This window comes from Oncorhynchus mykiss, chromosome 4 (genome assembly GCF_057628025.1).
Source record: "Oncorhynchus mykiss isolate SJ-2025 chromosome 4, ASM5762802v1, whole genome shotgun sequence".
Lineage (NCBI taxonomy): Eukaryota > Metazoa > Chordata > Actinopteri > Salmoniformes > Salmonidae > Oncorhynchus > Oncorhynchus mykiss.
In genome coordinates, this window is record NC_143025.1 from 82753307 (window position 1) to 82773697 (window position 20391).

A 20391-nucleotide genomic window follows, 5' to 3' on the forward strand; every position below is an offset into this window, starting at 1 on the left:
TGGCTGCATTTTCTTGTCTGTTTTGGTGAACTGTTTGCTAACATATATGATCTCAGCAGTAGAATGGATTAATATAATTACAATTCCTTCGTCCTCATGGCTTTGTTTTTGCTCTGACATGAGCTTTCAACTTTAAGACCTTATATAGACGTGTGCCTTTCCAAATCATGTCCCTAGGTGGACTCCAATCCAGTTGTAGAAACATCTCAAGGATGATCATTGGAATCAGGATGCACCTGGGCTAAATTTCGAGTCTCATAGTGAAGGGTCTGAATACTTATGTAAATAAGGTATTTCTGTTTTTATTACATTTGCAAAAATGTCCTAAAATCAGTTTTTGCTTCATTATGGAGCATTGTGTGTAGATTGCTGAGTAAATAGATTTTTTTGATCATTTTTAGAATAAGGCTGTAACGTAACAAAATGTGTGAAAAGTCAAGTGTTCTGAATACTTTCCAAATGCACTGTATGTACGCTGATGTTATACTCAATGTTATACACATCAGCCACCACAGCAAATGAAGTAACTGCGACCCTTAACAGAGCATCATTCAGCTTTAGAATGGGGGGCTAGTAATAAGCTAAAAAATATATAAAAAAACTAAAGGCATTGTATTTGGAACAAATAATTTGCTCAACAATAAACCTCATTTAAATCGTATACTGAATAATGTGACAATTGAGGAGACTAAACTGTAACCCTAGATTGTAAACTGACATGATCAAAACATATTGATACAATGGTTACTAAGATGGGGAGAGGTCTGTCTGTGATAAAGCGCTGCTCTTCTTTCTTGACCTTACAATCAACCAAATAAGTCCTACAGCACCTAGTTTTATCACACCTGGACTACTGCCCAGTTACACCGAGTGTACCAAACATTAGGAACACCTTCCTAATACTGCGCTGCACCCTCTTTTGGCCTCAGAACAGCCTCAATTTGTCCGGTCATGGACTCTACAAGGTGTCAAAAGCATTCCACAGGGATGCTGGCCCATGTTGACTCCAATGCCTCCCACAGTTGTGTCAAGTTGGCTGGATGTTCTTCTGGTGGTGGACCATTCTTGATATACACAGGAAACTGTTGAGTGTGAGAAACCCAGAAGCGTTGCAGTTCATGACACACTCAAACCGGGGCGTCTTGCAGCTACTACTATACCCATTCAAAGCCACTTAAATATTTAGTCTTGTTCATTCAACCTCTGAATGGCACACATACACAATCTGTGTCTCAGTTGTTTCAAGGCTTAAAAATGTATCCTTGACTCCTCCCCTACACTGGCTGACATCAATAAGTGACATCAATAAGGGATCATGGTGTTCAGCTGGTCAGTCAAGAAAAGAGCAAGTTTTCCTAATGTTTTGTACACTCAGTGCATATGGGCAGTGCTGTAAAGGACCCAAACTAACTATATCACTATTTCTGTTATTTGTGCTATTGTCAATAGTTAGTGTTTTGTTTTGTCTTTTATTGTATACAAATGTTGTTTGTCTGCCACGAGGTGGAATGTTTTTTTTGTCTTGCACTTAAATATATGAAAGAGTTCAGTAAAGGACCACTGACAGAGAACCTTTTCCTGGATGGACTGCCCAATCAGAAGTTGTTTCTCCAGTCATACCAGTACACACACACACACACACACACCACTTCCTCATCCATTGGCTTTATTTTTTAAAACTGCCCTTAACCACACATTGGTAGCTTTGTGTAGACAGACAGGCATACTCAAATCAAATCAAATGTATTTATATAGCCCTTTGTACATCAGCTGATATCTAAAAGTGCTGTACAGAAACCCAGCCTAAAACCCCAAACAGCAAGCAATGCAGGTGTAGAAGCACGGTGGCTAGGAAAAACTCCCTAGAAAGGCCAAAATCTAGGAAGAAACCTAGAGAGGAACCAGGCTATAAGGGGTGGCCAGTCGGGTGGAGATTATAACAGAACATGGCCAAGATGTTCAAAAGTTCATAAATGACCAGCATGGTCAAATATTAATAATCACAGTAGTTGTCGAGGGTGCAGCAAGTCAGCACCTCAGGAGTAAATGTCAGTTGGCTTTTCATAGCCAATCATTAAGAGTATCTCTACCACTCCTGCTGTCTCTAGAGAGTTGAAAACAGCAGGTCTGGGACAGGCAGCACGTCTGGTGAACAGGTCAGGATTCCATAGCCGCAGGCAGAACAGTTGAAACTGGAGCAGCAGCACGGCCAGGTGGACTGGGGACAGCAAGGAGTCATCATGCCAGGTAGTCCTGAGGCATGGTCCTAGGGCTCAGGTCCTCTGAGAGAAAGAGATAATTAGAGAGAGCATACTTAAATTCACACAGGACACCGGATAAGACAGGAGAAGTACTCCAGATATAACAAACCGACCCTAGCCACCCGACACATAAACTACTGCAGCATAAATACTGGAGGCTGAGACAGGAGGGGTCAGGAGACACTGTTGCCCCATCCGATGATACCCCCGGACAGGGCCAAACAGGAAGGACTTCATTGTCCTAAGCAAAGTTGTACTATTGTTACAGTAATTGAGTAGGTTCTCTGAGCACTTGCACTTTTTTTATTATAACATTTTACTTCTACTTGAGTACAATTTCATTAAAGTAACAGTACTTTTACTTGTAGTATATTTCAGAACTCTTGACACTTGTGAGTGAGTGAGGGACAGTGTGAATGGGTGAGTGAATGAATGCCAGTCAGTCAGTTCCATGGACATGTGACAAGTATTAGAGGGTTGAATTTTTTGCACATTCATAATGATGAATTAACCTTATTTACATAAGCATTCAGACCCGTTGTTATGAGACTCAAAATTGAGCTCAGGTGCATCCTGTTTCCATTAATCATTTTTTAGATGTTTCTACAACTTGATTGGAGACCACCTGTGGTAAATGCAATTGATTGGACATGAATTGTAAAGGCACGCACCTGTCTATATAAGGTTCCACAGTTGACAGTGCATGTCAGCACAAAACAAAGCCATGAGGTCAAAGGAATTGCCCGTAGAGCTCAGAGACAGGATTGTGTAGAGGGACAGATCTGGGGAAGGGTACCAAAAAATGCAGCATTGAAGGTCCACAAGAACGCAGTGGCCTTCAGTATTCTTAAATGGAAGAAGTTTGGAACCACCAAGACTCTTCCTAGAGATGGCCGCCCAGCCAAACTGAGCAATCGTGGGAGAAGGGCCTTGGTCAGGGAGGTGACCAAGAACCCGATGGTCACTCTTACAGAGCTCCAGAGTTCATCCCCTCACCTAGGTGTCTAGGTTTTCATCGAAAGGAAAAACCCAAAACCAGCAAACACTATGCCCCCTCCCTGGAATGAGTTTGACACCTCTGCCCTACATGGTCACAGTGGCTCTATCGGTGTGAGTAATGACTACAAATTCACTTTAAGTAACTGTATTCCAATATATTAGCCCTTTCCTGCATTCAATTACCAAAAGCACCGTCTTTGACCTCATGGGTGGAATGTTATTCATATTTTTCATAATTAATAAAGATTATTAAAAAAAGACAAACCAGGTGTTTCTACGTTAAGCTGTTTTGATATAGTTTAGTCTTCTGTGATGTAATTAAAATGGAAAATTGGGATAGAACCTCAATGTAACACATTTGAACTCTATTTGACATGGTACAGGTGTCTTCTTTTTTATAAGCCCATAACCATGTGTGTGAGGTGTATAGTTTGGTTTCACAGTAGATTTGTTTAAGACTACCAAGAATAACTCTGACCAGCTGATTTAGCCCACTGCAGTAAAAGGTTTTATTTAAGTGCAATGGGTTCCTTAAAAGTTTTGAGTAATGACAGCACATTGGGGTTTACAGTGTATGCTGCTTACAAAGTGTTTAATAAAAAATTAAAAATAAACCTTATACCTTGAATTGATACCAAAATATTTTGCATCAAAATTACGTAGCTATAAGCTAAAATTAGTAGATTAGTAGATTAGTCTACTTATATTTTCTGTTCTTACAAAATTTTGGCTAAACACTCATCCAAAGTACCATTCATAAAGGTTGTGGACAACATTATAATATAATTTGTCTCTTGCCATGTATTCACAGGCTAAACAAACAGGTTGAATAAACTCTTCCTGTATTGTCAGGAGGTGGGGCTTGGCATTAAGGTACCTCCTCCAGGTGAAGTAACTTATATACATCTCATCATTCTTGTCCAATTGGAGGAGGAAGTCAGCCAGCTCCTTTGCATTAGTAAAGTAATTTACATGAATGAAAGAACCAGCTGGGATAAACTGTTCATAGTTCTCTCTGGGTGGGCCCAAGACTACTGGTACGGTTCCTGCTACAAGTGGTCCGTTCACCTTTTCTGTGATGTAGTCTCTGTGGATTGAATTCTCAAATGCAAGGTAGAACTTACAGCTAGCAAGGGTTGAGTAATACTCCTCATACTTCAAACGACTCCCTGTAAAAGCAGGACTATAAACAAACTCACTGTCCTTTTCATTCTTCACCGTTGTTAATTCATTTTGCTCTGTGATGTCAGCATCTCGTATTCAGCTCATCTTGTATTCTGGCAGTATTTGTTGGTGATTCCATAGGAGACCAGATCCATTTCTGAAAAAGTGGACGAAGAGACTGAGGCACATTCTTCATGTTCCAGCTGGTGACTTGGTGAAAAATAACTACTCCTTCTGCCAGAAAACAGCTATCGATGTTGAAATGGGTTTTCCAGAATTAAAAATTCCATCTCACACCTAATGGCCAGAACCAGAGCAACACAAACAGCTTTTCCACAGGCTTTTTTTGTCTTTTTGGTAGATGACGAAACATCTCCCTTTGCCAAAAATTGCAAATTCCAATTGAGATGGGCATTCAGTAGATGATGGTAGAAAGTAAACACAAAACCCCAAGAGCAGCTATCAGAGTTAGATGATGTGTTCGGTTGGAAGTTGTTGATGACATGTTTGTCCTGTAAGAAAGAAACACACCTACATTTTAGACGTTATAAGTATATAAAAAGGAACAGCTTAAATATTTAACGTGTTGCTTTAAGTGCTGATTATACAACATGAGGTTCTAATCCTGAATGTTGATTGGTTAAAATCGCATTCCAGCCGGTGCTAAAAATGCCTATTTACTCCGTTCCATCCGACTCAAATTCTTCTATAATCAGTGTGTATTTGTATTGAACCTTTATTTAACTAGGCAAGTCGGTTAAGAACAAATAATTATTTTACAATGACGGCCTACCCCGGCCAAATCTTCCCCTCAACTGGACGACGCTTGGCCAATTGTGCGCCGCCCTATGGGGCTCCCAATCACGGCCGGTTGTGATTCAGCCCAGGGTCGAACCAGGGGATCGAACCAGGGTCTGTAGTGACGCCGCTAGCACTGAGATGTAGTGCCTTAGACCGCTGCTCAACTTGGGATCCCAAAACTGTGCACCGTCCGGGAAACGAACCCGGGTCGAAAGAATGTGAATCTTCCATGATACCTTTACACCTGTGGAGCTGGTGTATGGTGAGTCATGCAGTTTTTCCTACACAAACACATAATAATGAGAGTCATTAACAATAGGAAAGCGTAAAGGGTATTATTAGCAGTGCTAGCATGTAAAGTGTCAAATCAAATCAAATTGTATTAGTCACATGCGCAGAATATAACAGGTGTAGTAGACCTTACAGTGAAATGCTTACTTACGAAATCCTTACGTCCTCAAGTTAGTTAACATTATCCTGAGGACAGGTTAGACTGCATAAAGGTGTATGGCTGCATTTTCCTAAACAATGCTAAACTTTTGAACAGAGCATGTTTAGTTTACAGAATGTCTTTAAATCAAGATGTTTTAAACACTTAACACTGAAATCAGTTTTGAGAATGAAAATAAACCATTCCTTACCATTAGAGGGCTCTTGTTAGGGTTTGGCATCCATGCACTAGATTTCAACCAGACTAGTGACAAGGTGTGTCACACCTGCTAAATAACCTGTCTGACAACTTGAGGATGACCCTTTCAAAACATTACATTTCCTGGAACCTAATCATCGTTATTATGTTTTTATTTAGCCTTTATACAACCAGTAAAATACCATTGAGGTTAGAAACCTCTTTTGCAAGTGTTACCATGGAGACTTGCCATCTCAAAGCTGGGGAACAATAGGGTGTTGAGGGGGGGGGGGGGGGGGGGGAATGGGGGAACAAATGTAAAAAGAGAGGAGCTAATGAAAAGGGAAAAGTTGAGGGTTCTTCATAATGGAAGTGTTTATTATTCGTTATTTATTATGACAAGTTAAAAACCAAACATTTTTGTATTTGTATTCCTCCTGTATTTGAACCGGAAGAGTGGATCCGAAGGTCCCCAGTTTGAATCCTGCATTGGCCAGAAATAACATTTACAAACAAAAATTATAGTTTCCAAAAGTGTTATTTTCACATTGGTGAAATGTAAGACCACCTGACACAATATAACGATTATGGGAGCAAAATCATAACATATAGAAGTGTTGTTCTAATGAGGTTGGTTTATTACTGTACTATACTCCCATTACATTGTTAATCCAATTAAACTCAGCAAAAAAAGAAACGGACCTTTTTCAGGACCCTGTCTTTCAAAGGTAATTCGGAAAAATCCAAATAACTTCACAGATCTTCATTGTAAAGGGTTTAAACACTGTTTCCCATGCTTGTTCAATGAACCATAAACAATTCATGAACATCCACCTGTGGAACAGTCATTAAGACACTAACAGCTTACAGATGGTAGACAATTAAGGTCACAGTTATGACAGCTTAGGACACTAAAGAGGCGTTTCTACTGACTATGAAAAACACCAAAAGAAGGATGCCCAGTGCCTCTGCTCATCTGCATGAACGTGCCTTAGGCATGCTGCAAGGAGGCATGAGGACTGCAGAGGTGGCCAGGGCAATAAATTGCAGTGTTCGTACTGTGAGACGCCTAAGTCAGCGCTACAGGGAGACAGGACGGACAACTGATCGTTCTCGCAGTGGCAGACCACCGTGTAAAAACACCTGCACAGGATCGGTACATCTGAATATCACACCTGCGGGACAGGTACAGGATGGCAACAACAACTGCCCGAGTTACACCAGGAATGCACAATCCCTCCATCAGTGCGCAGACCGTCCGCAATAGTCTGAGAGAGGCTGGGCTGAGGGCTTGAAGGCCTGTTGTAAGGCAGACATCACCGGCAACAATGTCGCCTATGGGCACAAACTCATCATCGCTGGACCAGACAGGACTGTCAAAAAGTGCTCTACACTGACGAGTCCCGGTTTTGTCTCACCAGGGGTGATGGTCGGATTTGCGTTTATCGTCAAAGGAATGAGCGTTACATTGAGGCCTGTACTTTGGAGCAGGATCGATTTGGAGGTGGAGTGTCCGTCATTGTCTGGGGTGGTGTGTCACAGCATCATCGGACTGAGCTTGTTGTCTTTGCAGGCGATCTCAACACTGTGCGTTACAGGGAAGACATTCTCCTCCCTCATGTGGTACCCTTCCTGCAGGCTCATCCTGACATGACCTTCCAGCATATGACAATGCCACCAGCCATACTGCTCGTTCTGTGTGTGATTTCCTGCAAGAAAGGATTGTCAGTGTTCTGCCACGGAGTATTGTAATGAGAATATAGTCCAGTAAGAAACAAACCACATTAGAACAACACTTATATCTTATGATTATGTCACCATAATCATTATATTATCTTAGGTTATCTTACATTCACCTATGTGAAGCATAATAACATTTTTAGAAACTATAGGTGTTAAGATATGTTATATCTGGCAGAGGCAGGAATTGAACAGGGTACCTTCGGGTTCAATCTTCCGGTTCAAATACAGGAAAGAAATGACGTTTTCGTTGCTTTTCAACTTATGGTAATAAATAATGAATAATAAACACATTATGAAGAAGAACCCTTAACCTTTCCCTTTTTATTACTTTCTCTCAAATGTTTTCCTTCTTTTCTTTCAACATTCTTTCCCCCTTCTTCCTCCCTTCTCCCCTTAACATACTATTTGTTCCACAGCTTCGAGTTGGCAAGGCTACATGGTAACACCTAATTGCTATAACCCAGGTCCCCTTTGCAAAACATGTAAAGCTCTGAAAGGATCAACCTCTAGTTGTCAGGCAGGTTCTTTTGCATTTCCCATGAAAAGGCATGATGACAGTTGTGCCACACCTCGTCACTAGTCTGGTTGAAATCTAGTGCATGGATTTACATGGATGGCAAACCCTAACACTAACAAGAGGCCTCTAAATGGTAAGGAATGGTTAATTTTCTTTCTCAAAACTTTCTCAAACCTGATCTTGATTTAAAGATGTTCTATAAACTTAACATGCTCTGTTTAAATGTTTAGCGTTGTTTAGGAGAATGCAGCCATACACCTTTATGCAGTCTAACCTGTCCTCAGGATAATGTTTACTAACTTGAGTACACTGAACATGCTAGCACTGCTAATAATAGCCTTTACGATTTCCTATTCTTAATGACTGTCATTATTCTGTGTTTGTGCAGTAAAAACTGATGGAAACCTTCAGAAAAACTGCATGACTCACCATACACTGATTATGAGTGAATTTGAGTCAGATGGAAGAGAGAAAATAGGCATTTTAACTTCATAGATTTAGCCGGTGGTAACTTTTGGAATAGATACCGGCTGAAATGCGGTTTGAACCAATCAGCATTAAGGATTAGAACCACCTGTTGTATAATATAGAAACTCATTCTGATGTCATAGTCAATTTTCACATTGTTCTTTTTTTATATACTTATAATGTCTAAAATGTAGGTGTGTTTCTTTCTTACAGGACAAACATGTCATCAACAACTTCCAACCGAACACATCATCTAACTCTGATAGCTGCTCTTGGGGTTTTGTGTTCAGTGGTACTATTTTTTGTTTACTTTCAACCAACATCTACTGCATGTTCATCTCGATTAGATGATTTGCCATTTTTGGCAAAGGGAGATGTTTCCTCACCTACCAAAAAGCCTGTGGAAAAGCCGTTTGTGTTGCTCTGGTTCTGGCCACTGGGTGTGAGATGGAATTTTGAAATCTGCAAAACCCATTTCAACATCGATAGCTGTGTTCTGACAGATGACAGATCCCTTTATGACAAAGCAGAGGGAGTGGTTGTTTTTCACAGAGACATCAGCTGGGACCTGAAGAACCTGCCTCAGTCTCCTCGTCCACATTTTCAGAAATGGATCTGGTTTCATGTGGAATCACCAACAAATACCGCCAGAATACCAGGTCTGGAAAATCTATTTAACCTCACTTTGAGCTATAGACGAGATGCTGACATCACAGTGCGAAATGAATTGACAACCGTGAAGACTGAAAAGGACAGTGAGTTTTTGCTGCCCAAGAAGGATAAATTGGTTTGTTGGATTGTGAGCAACAACAATCCTGCAACTGGGACAGGAACCAGAGCAAAGTACTATCAAGAGTTGGTCAAACACATCAAGATACATGCTTATGGTTCTGCTTTTACAGGGAGTCGTTTGAAGTATGAGGAGTATTACTCAACCCTTGCTAGCTGTAAATTCTACCTTGCATTTGAGAATTCCATCCACAGAGACTACATCACAGAAAAGGTGAACGGACCACTTGTAGCAGGAACCATACCAGTAGTCATGGGCCCACCCAGAGAGAACTATGAACAGTTTATCCCAGCTGGTTCTTTCATTCATGTAAATGACTTTACTAATGCAAAGGCGCTGGCTGAATTCCTCCTCCAATTGGACAAGAATGATGAGATGTATATAAGTTACTTCACTTGGAGGAGGTACCTTAATGCCAAACCCCACCTCCTGACAATGCAGGAAGAGTTCATTCAACCTGTTTGTTTAGCCTGTGAACACATGGCCAGAGACAAAGGATATTACAATGTTGTCCACAACCTTTATGAATGGTACTTTGGATGAGTGTTTAGCCACCATTTTGTAAGCACAGAAAATATAATTTTAGCTTAGCTACATAAACGGAATACAATTTTAAAAGTGTACTCGAATTTGGGGATATTTTGATTCAAAATATGTGTATCAATTCAAAGGATGGGCATTCAAAGTTTTGGGGAAGATTCTATTTTATTTTTTATTAAACACTTTGGAAGCAGAATAAACCCAAATGTGCTGTCATTATTCAAAACCTTTAAGGAACCCATTGCACTTGACCTTTTACTACAGTTGGCTAAATCAGCTGATCACACAGCTATTCTTGGTAGTCTTAAACAAATCTACTTTAAAACCAAACTACAGTGCCTTGCGAAAGTATTCGGCCCCCTTGAACTTTGCAACCTTTTGCCACATTTCAGGCTTCAAACATAAAGGTATAAAACTGTATTTTTTTGTGAAGAATCAACAACAAGTGGGACACAATCATGAAGTGGAACGACATTTATTGGATATTTCAAACTTTTTTAACAAATCAAAAACTGAAAAATTGGGCGTGCAAAATTATTCAGCCCCTTTACTTTCAGTGCAGCAAACTTTTTTCCCATTCCTCCTTGCAAAACAGCTCAAGCTCAGTGAGGTTGGATGGAGAGCATTTGTGAACAGCAGTTTTCAGGTCTTTCCACAGATTCTCGATTGGATTCAGGTCTGGACTTTGACTTGGCCATTCTAACACCTGGATATATTTATTTTTGAACCATTCCATTGTAGATTTTGCTTTATGTTTTGGATCATTGTCTTGTTGGAAGACAAATCTCCGTCCCAGTCTCAGGTCTTTTGCAGACTCCATCAGGTTTTCTTCCAGAATGGTCCTGTATTTGGCTCCATCCATCTTCCCATCAATTTTAACCATCTTCCCTGTCCCTGCTGAAGAAAAGCAGGCCCAAACCATGATGCTGCCACCACCATGTTTGACAGTGGGGATGGTGTGTTCAGGGTGATGAGCTGTGTTGCTTTTACGCCAAACATAACGTTTTGCATTGTTGCCAAAAAGTTCAATTTTGGTTTCATCTGACCAGAGCACCTTCTTCCACATGTTTGGTGTGTCTCCCAGGTGGCTTGTGGCAAACTTTAAACGACACTTTTTATGGATATCTTTAAGAAATGGCTTTCTTCTTGCCACTCTTCCATAAAGGCCAGATTTGTGCAATATACGACTGATTGTTGTCCTATGGACAGAGTCTCCCACCTCAGCTGTAGATCTCTGCAGTTCATCCAGAGTGATCATGGGCCTCTTGGCTGCATCTCTGATCAGTCTTCTCCTTGTATGAGCTGAAAGTTTAGCGGGACGGACAGGTCTTGGTAGATTTGCAGTGGTCTGATACTCCTTCCATTTCAATATTATCGCTTGCACAGTGCTCCTTGGGATGTTTTAAGCTTGGGAAATATTTTTGTATCCAAATCCGGCTTTAAACTTCTTCACAACAGTATCTCGGACCTGCCTGGTGTGTTCCTTGTTCTTCATGATGCTCTCTGCGCTTTTAACGGACCTCTGAGGCTATCACAGTGCAGGTGCATTTATACGGAGACTTGATTACACACAGGTGGATTGTATTTATCATCATTAGTCATTTAGGTCAACATTGGATCATTCAGAGATCCTCACTGAACTTCTGGAGAGAGTTTGCTGCACTGAAAGTAAAGGGGCTGAATAATTTTGCACGCCCAATTTTTCAGTTTTTGATTTGTTAAAAATGTTTGAAATATCCAGTAAATGTCGTCCCACTTCATGATTGTGTCCCACTTGTTGTTGATTCTTCACAAAAAAATACAGTTTTATATCTTTATGTTTGAAGCCTGAAATGTGGCAAAAGGTCGCAAAGTTCAAGGGGGCCGAATACTTTCGCAAGGCACTGTATACACCTCACACATGCTTATGGGCTTAAAAAAGAAGAAACCTTTACCATGTCAGATATAGAGTTCAAATGTATTACATTTTCACTTTGCATCTCAAGATTACATTTTATATACATCACAGAAGACTGAACTATAAGGAAATGGTTTGACATAGAAACACCAGATTTTAGTCTGTTGAAAAATTATAATAACATACCACCCATGAGATCAAAGACGGCGCTTTTGGTAATTGATTGCAGGAAAGGGCTACTATATCTGAATACAATTACTTAAAGTGATTTTGTAGTCATTACTCACAACAATAGTCACTGTGACCCTGTAGGGCAGGGGTGTCAAACTCATTCCAGGGAGGGCCATGTTTTGGGGTTTTCCTTTCATTGACGACCTAGACACCCAGGTGAGAGGAGTTCCTTACTAATTAGTGACCTTAATTCATCAATCAAGTGCAAGGGTGGAGCGGAAACCCACAGATACTCTGCCCTCCATGGAATTAGTTTGACATGTGTTGTAGAGGGTCCAGATTTGAGTTGTATAATTTTATTGCCGTTTGTATGACATTTGAGTAATGCCTCCAATATAATTTCCCAGTGTGCCTAGTCTTTGAATGAATTGCAGAGTTACTGTACCCCCTATGACTGTATTTGTTTGTGACAGAGACATGGTTGTTGAATTCACTCATTTTTAGTTGTGTGGGTGGCCTTCACTGAGTGAGTTCCTAGGCAAATGTTGTCTTCATAGTTCAACTCTTAATGACAAAACATTACACATCCAGTAAGGTCTTATTTTGAGGCCTAGTGAAATTCCAGTAACTTTACAAAATTTTCAAAAAATCCTGGTTGAAGAATTTCCAGGAATCTTCCAACTGGGATTCCTGAAAAACCTGGGAAATTTACCATCATTTTGCAACCCCACCTGCAAGTCACATTATGCTGGCTTGCAAAGTGACGTATAACTCCTATTGGAATCCAGACAGAGTTAGGATATCTATTAACCATGGAAATTGGAACACCCATTTCAGTAATGAGTGCAAAAAATCCAACTAAATGATTGGATTCGTTTAGAAAAATGTATGTTATTTATCTTTGTGTAGCATAAATGTGTAGCATAGCATTAATCCATAAATCACTCAATGTACATGCAAAAACACTTGTTTTAGTTTTGAGTTTGTGCTACATAAACATTTTAATAAATAAATAAATTACTTTTCATTGACTGAGTATTTGAGTTCAAAATGCCTTGGGGTTTACAGTATACTGTACCAGTGTGTGGATTCATAATATAGTGCTTGACTTGGACTGAAATAGGTGCCGGTACTCATTTTGGTTGCCGGTACTTTTATATTTAGGTGCAGGAGCTCCACAATACTTTTGAGCTAATATTCTATAAAAGGAACAGGAGTTCTAGCAGCAGAACATTTGAGGTGCTGGTACTCCGCTCTGGTGAGCTCCTGCCCAAGTAAAGCACTGAATCTGCTTCTACATCTGCATTGCTTGCTGTTTGGCGTTTTAGGCTTTTTGGGGTTTTAGGGTTTCTGTACAACACTTCGTGACATCTACTGATTTTAAAAAGGCTTTATAAATACATTTGATTTAATCTATGTCTTCCTCCCGGATCCAGCATCTTGGAAACGTTTTATATTATGGGAGTTGGGTTAACTGCCTGTTCAGGGGCAGAACAATAGCTCGGGATTTGAACTTGCAACTTTTCGGTTACTAGTCCAACACTCTAACCGCTAGGCTACCATGCCACCCCTACCCTGCTGCCCCCACCCCCAGTATGGGGATGAGGTAGGTTACGACAGAACCTGGGCGCGAACCCAGGGACTCTGATGGCACAGCTGGCGCTGCAGTACAGCGCCCTTAACCACTGCGCCACCCGGGAGGCCAAGGCTAGCATAGACTTATAGATGACCTGGAGCAGTGGCTCTGGCGACAAATATGTAGCGAGGGCCAGCCGACTAGAGCATACAGGTCGCAGTGGTGGGTGGTATAAGGTGATTTGGTAACAAAACGGATGGCACTGTGATAGACTGCATCCAGTTTGCTGAGTAGAGTGTTGGACGCTATTTTGTAGATGACATCGCTGAAGTCGAGGATCTGTAGGATAGTCAGTTTTACGAGGGTATGTTTCGCAGCATGAGTGAAGGAGGCTTTGTTGAGAAATAGAAAGCCTTATTCTAGATTTGATTTTGGAGATATTTAATATGAGTCTGGAAGGAGAGTTTACAGTCTAGCCAGACACCTAGGTATTTATAGTTGTCCACATATTCTACATATCCTGGAACTGTCCAGGGTGGTGATGATAGTCGGGTGGGCGGGTGCGGGCAGCGAACAATTGAAAAGCATGCATTTGGTTTTACTAGCGTTTAAGAGCAGTTGGAGGCCACGGAAGGAGTGTTGTATGGCATTGAAGCTCATTTTGAGGTTAGCTAGCACAGTGTCCAAGGAAGGGCCGGAAGTACACAGAATGTTGTCGTCGGCGTAGAGGTGGATCAGGGAATCGCCCGCAGCAAGAGCAACATCATTGATATATACAGAGAAAAGAGTCGGCCCCCCATAGAGACTGCCAGAGGTCCGGACAACATACCCTCCCATTTGACACACTGAACTCTGTCTACAAAGTAGTTGGTGAACCAGGCGAGGCAGTCGTCAGAAAAACCAAGGCTATTGAGTCTGCCGATAAGAATACGGTGATTGACAGTAATACAGTAGAAAAAAAGAAAACAAAAAGTATATATACAGTTAGTGCAAATGAGGTAAGATAAGGGAGTTAAGGCAATAAATAGGCCATGGTGGCAAAGTAATTACAATATAGCAATTAAACACTGGAATGGTGGATGTGCAGAAGGTGAATGTGCAAGTAGAGATACTGGGGTGCAAAGGAGCAAGACAAATAAATAAATACAGTATGGGAATGAGGTAGATAGATGGGCTGTTTACAGATGGGCTATGTACGGGTGCAGTGATCTGTGAGCTGCTCTGGCAGCTGGTGCTTAAAGCAAGTGAAGGACATATGAGTCTCAAGATTCAGTGATTTTTGCAGTTCGTTCCAGTCATTGGCAGCAGAGAACTGCAAGGAAAGGCGACCAAAGGGGGAATTGGCTTTGGGGGTGACCAGTGAGATATACCTGCTGGAGCGCGTGCTACGAGTGGGTGCTGCTATGGTGACCAGTGAGCTGAGATAAGGCGGGGCTTTACCTAGCAGAGACTTGTAGATAAACTGTAGCCAGTGGGTTTGGCGACGAGTATGAAGCGAGGGCCAACCAACGAGAGCGTACAGGTCGCAGTGATGGTTAGTGTATGGGGCTTTGGTGACAAAACGGATTGCACTGTGATAGACTGCATCCTATTTGTTGAGTAGAGTGTTGGAGGCTATTTTGTAAATGACATCGCCAAAGTCGAGGATCGGTTGGATGGTCAGTTTTACGAGGGCATGTTTGGCAGCATGAGTGAAGGATGCTTTGTTGCGATGTAGGTAGCCAATTCTAGATTTAATTTGGATTGGGGATGCTTAACGTGAGTCTGAAAGGAGAGTTTACAGTCTAGCCAGACACCTAGGTATTTGTAATTGTCCACGTATTCTAAATCAGAGCCGTCAGGAGTAGTGATGCTGGACGGACGGGCAGGTGCGAGCAGTGATCGATTGAATAGCATGCATTTAGTTTTACTTGCATTTAAGAGCAGTTGGAGGCTACGGAAGGAGAGTTGTATGACATTGAAGCTCGTCTGGAGGTTAGTTAACACAGTGTCCAAAGAGGGGCCAGAAGTATACAGAATGGTGTCGTCTGCGTAGTGGTGGATCAGAGAATCACCAGCAGCAAGCGCGACATCATTGATGTATACAGAGAAGAGAGTCGGCCCGAGAATTGAACCCTGTGGCACCCCCATAGAGACTGCCAGAGGTCCGGACAACAGGCCCTCTGATTTGACCCACTGAACTCTATCAGAGAAGTACTTGGTAAACCAGGCGAGGCAATCATTTGAGAAACCAAGGCTGTCGAGTCTGCCAATAAGAATGTGGTGATTGACAGAGTCTAAATCCTTGGCCAGGTCGATGAAGACGGCGGCACAGTAAAGTCCTTTATCGATGACGGTTATGATATCATTTAGTACCTTGAGTGTGGCTGAGGTGCACCCGTGACCGGCTCGGAAGCCGGATTGCACAGCGGAGAAGGTACGGTGGGATTCTAGATGGTCATTGACCTGTTTGTTGACTTGGCTTTCGAAGACCTTAGATATGCAGGGCAGGATGGATATAGATCTGTAACAGTTTGGGTCCAGGGTGTCTCCCCCTTTGAGGAGGGGGATGACTGCGGCAGCTTTCCAATCCTTGGGGATCTCAGACGATATGAAAGAGAGGTTAAACAGGCTGGTAATAGGGGTTGCGACAATGGCGGTGGATAGTTTCAGAAATAAAGGGTCCAGATTGTCAAGCCCAGTTTATTTGTATGTGTCCAGGTTTTGCAGCTCTTTCAGAACATCTGCTATCTGGATTTGGGTAAAGGAGAAGCTGTAGAGGCTTGGGCGAGTAGCTGCGGGGGGGGGGGGGGGGGGGGTGGGGGGATCTGTTGGCCGAGGTTGGAGTAGCCAGGAGGAAGGCATGGCCAGCCATTGAGAAATGCTTGTTGAAGTTTTCGATAATCATGGATCAGTGCAGTGGGCAGCTGGGAGGAGGTGCTCTTGTTCTCCATGGACTTTACAGTGTCCCAGAACTTTTTGGAGTTAGAGCTACAGGATGCAAATTTCTCCTGAAGAAGCTGGCCTTTGCTTTCCTGACTGACTGAGTGTATTGGTTCCTGACTTCCCTGAACAGTTGCATATCGCGGGGACTATTTGATGCTATTGCAGTCCGCCACAGCATGTTTTTGTGCTGGTCGAGGGCAGTCAGGTCTGGAGTGAACCAAGGGCTATATCTGTTCTTAATTCTGCATTTTTTTGAACGTGGAATGCTTATTTAAGATGGTGAGGAAGGCATTTTTAATGAATAGCCAGGCTTCATCTACTGACGGGATGAGGTCAATATCCTTCCAAGTTACCCCAGCCAGGTCGATTAGAAAGGCTTGCTCACAGAAGTGTATTAGGGAGCGTTTGACAGTAATGAGGGGTGGTCGTTTGGTCCTAGACCCATTCCGGATGCAGGCAATGAGGCAGTGATCGCTGAGATCTTGATTGAAAACAGCAGAGGTGTATTTGGAGGGCGAGTTAGTTAGGATGACATCTATGAGGATGCCCGTGTTTACAGATTTGGAGTTGTACCTGGTAGGTTCATTGATAAATTGTGTGAGATTGAGGGCATCAAGCTTAGCTTGTAGGATGGCCAGGGTGTTAAGCATGTCCCAGTTTAGGTCACCTAGTAGCACAAGCTCAGAAGATGGGGGCAATCAATTCACATATGGTATCGAGGGCACAGCTGGGGGCAGAGGGAGGTCTATAGCAAGCGGCAACAGTGAGAGACTTGTTTCTGGAAAGGTGCATTTTTAGAAGTAGAAGCTCAAATTGTTTGGGTACAGACTTGGATAGTAATACAGAACTCTGCAGGCTATTTTTGCAGTAGATTGCAACACCGCCCCCTTTTGGCAGTTCTATCTTGCCGGAAAATGCTATAGTTAGCGATGGAGATTTCCGGGTTTTTGGTGGTTTTCCCTAAGCCAGGATTCAGACACGGCTAAGACAAAACAAACATAGGAAGTAGGCTTCTAATGTTAACATGCATGAAACCAAGGCTTTTACAGTTAAAGAAGTCAACAAATGAGAGCGCCTGGGAGTGGGAGTGGAGCTAGGCACTGCAGGACCTGGATTAACCTCTACATCACCAGAAGAACAGAGGAGAAGTAGGATAAGGGTACGGATAAATGCTATATGAACTGGCCGTCTAGCACATTCGTGAACAGAGAGTAAAAGAAGCAGGTTTCTGGGCACGATAGCATAGATTCAAGGTATAGTGTACAGACAAAGGTAAGGTAAGATGTGAGTACATTGGAGGTAAACCTAGTCATTGAGTAATGATGAAAGAGATATAGTCTCTAGAGACGTTTCAGCCAGGTGATGTCATCGCATATGTAGGAGGTGGAACAACATGGTTGGTTAATGCATATTGAGCAGGGCTAGAGGCTCTACAGTGAAATAAGACAGTAATCACTAACCAGGACAGTAATGGACAAGGCATATTGATATTACAGAGAGGCATGCGTAGCCAAGTGAACATATGGGTCCAGTGAGTGGTTGGGCTGACTGGGGACACGGCGATTCAGACAGTTAGCAGGCTGATGCTAACAAGCTAACAGTTAGTAGGCCGGGGCTAGCAAGCTAGCAGTTAGCAGACCGGGTTAGCAAGCAAGCAGTTAGCAGGGGCTAGCAGTTAGCAGACCGAGGCAGGCAAGCTAGCAGTTAGCAGACCGTGGATAGCAAGTTAGCCTTTGGGACATCGCGATGGGGGTAAGTCTGTTTTTTCCTCTTCATGTGGTGATGTCGATAGACCAGTCGTGGAATTAGTAGGGTTCCAGGTAGCTCTAGATAGCTAGCAGGCCTAGCAGGTTAACAGAATGGGCCTTCAGCGGGCGTTGCGCCTGAGGGGCCTGTTGGAATCCTCGGGCAGATTATGTTGGCATTCCAGTCGCAGAGGATCGGCGGGGGTCTGTGCCCCGTACCGGCAGTAGAAGGGGTCCGGATATTGTAGCCCAGGAGTGGGCTTCGGTGGTAGCACAGGGGCCCTGGCCGGGCTAGCTTCAGGCTAATTGGTGCTTGCTCCGGGATGGAAACGCTAGCCAGGAGTGGTCACCCGGGATTGCGGTTAGCTAGTTGCGAAGATCCAGATGAAAATGTTTAGAGTTTGCTGTAGGAATTCAGGGATATGGAGAGAAATAGGTCCATTATGCTCTGGTATGAGTCACGTTGTTCGAACTGGCGAGAGCTTTCCGAGCTAAAGGTTAGCTGATGACCGCTAGCAATGGTTTGCTAACTGATCGCTGGTAGGTAGTTAGCTGGTGTTGGGGAATAATCAGAATTGGTTGGTAACATAGGTAAGATGTTTTACATTCATCATATGCTTATGAGTTATTTCTCATAAGCGATGGAGATTTCCGGGTTTTTGGTGGTTTTCCCTAAGCCAGGATTCAGACACGGCTAAGACAAAACAAACATAGGAAGTAGGCTTCTAATGTTAACATGCATGAAACCAAGGCTTTTACAGTTAAAGAAGTCAACAAATGAGAGCGCCTGGGAGTGGGAGTGGAGCTAGGCACTGCAGGACCTGGATTAACCTCTACATCACCAGAAGAACAGAGGAGAAGTAGGATAAGGGTACGGATAAATGCTATATGAACTGGCCGTCTAGCACATTCGTGAACAGAGAGTAAAAGAAGCAGGTTTCTGGGCACGATAGCATAGATTCAAGGTATAGTGTACAGACAAAGGTAAGGTAAGATGTGAGTACATTGGAGGTAAACCTAGTCATTGAGTAATGATGAAAGAGATATAGTCTCTAGAGACGTTTCAGCCAGGTGATGTCATCGCATATGTAGGAGGTGGAACAACATGGTTGGTTAATGCATATTGAGCAGGGCTAGAGGCTCTACAGTGAAATAAGACAGTAATCACTAACCAGGACAGTAATGGGCAAGGCATATTGATATTACAGAGAGGCATGCGTAGCCAAGTGAACATATGGGTCCAGTGAGTGGTTGGGCTGACTGGGGACACGGTGATTCAGACAGTTAGCAGGCTGATGCTAACAAGCTAACAGTTAGTAGGCCGGGGCTAGCAAGCTAGCAGTTAGCAGACCGGGTTAGCAAGCAAGCAGTTAGCAGGGGCTAGCAGTTAGCAGACCGAGGCAGGCAAGCTAGCAGTTAGCAGACCGTGGATAGCAAGTTAGCCTTTGGGACATCGCGATGGGGGTAAGTCTGTTTTTTCCTCTTCATGTGGTGATGTCGATAGACCAGTCGTGGAATTAGTAGGGTTCCAGGTAGCTCTAGATAGCTAGCAGGCCTAGCAGGTTAACAGAATGGGCCTTCAGCGGGCGTTGCGCCTGAGGGGCCTGTTGGAATCCTCGGGCAGATTATGTTGGCATTCCAGTCGCAGAGGATCGGCGGGGGTCTGTGCCCCGTACCGGCAGTAGAAGGGGTCCGGATATTGTAGCCCAGGAGTGGGCTTCGGTGGTAGCACAGGGGCCCTGGCCGGGCTAGCTTCAGGCTAATTGGTGCTTGCTCCGGGATGGAAACGCTAGCCAGGAGTGGTCACCCGGGATTGCGGTTAGCTAGTTGCGAAGATCCAGATGAAAATGTTTAGAGTTTGCTGTAGGAATTCAGGGATATGGAGAGAAATAGGTCCATTATGCTCTGGTATGAGTCACGTTGTTCGAACTGGCGAGAGCTTTCCGAGCTAAAGGTTAGCTGATGACCGCTAGCAATGGTTTGCTAACTGATCGCTGGTAGGTAGTTAGCTGGTGTTGGGGAATAATCAGAATTGGTTGGTAACATAGGTAAGATGTTTTACATTCATCATATGCTTATGAGTTATTTCTCATAAGAATGTATTTTGTTGTACTATAGTGGTGGCCATTGGCAGTTATCTGTTCTATGTCAAGACTAAGTTGCATG

At 42.9% G+C, this 20391-nt stretch overlaps 1 protein-coding gene and 1 pseudogene across 1 annotated transcript; one reads left to right on the forward strand and one right to left on the reverse strand.

Annotated features, from left to right (window-relative positions):
- Positions 1-3836: 3836 nt before the first annotated feature.
- On the reverse strand, positions 3837-4929 carry LOC110522525 (4-galactosyl-N-acetylglucosaminide 3-alpha-L-fucosyltransferase 9-like; annotated as a pseudogene).
- A 3192-nt stretch (positions 4930-8121) lies between these two features.
- On the forward strand, positions 8122-11671 carry LOC110522524 (4-galactosyl-N-acetylglucosaminide 3-alpha-L-fucosyltransferase 9-like). Its single transcript, XM_021600971.3, has 2 exons — positions 8122-8246; positions 8795-11671. The coding sequence occupies exon 2, from the start codon at positions 8802-8804 to the stop codon at positions 9912-9914; it is 1113 nt and encodes a 370-aa protein (XP_021456646.2). The 5' UTR covers positions 8122-8246; positions 8795-8801; the 3' UTR covers positions 9915-11671.
- The last annotated feature ends 8720 nt before the right edge of the window (positions 11672-20391 follow it).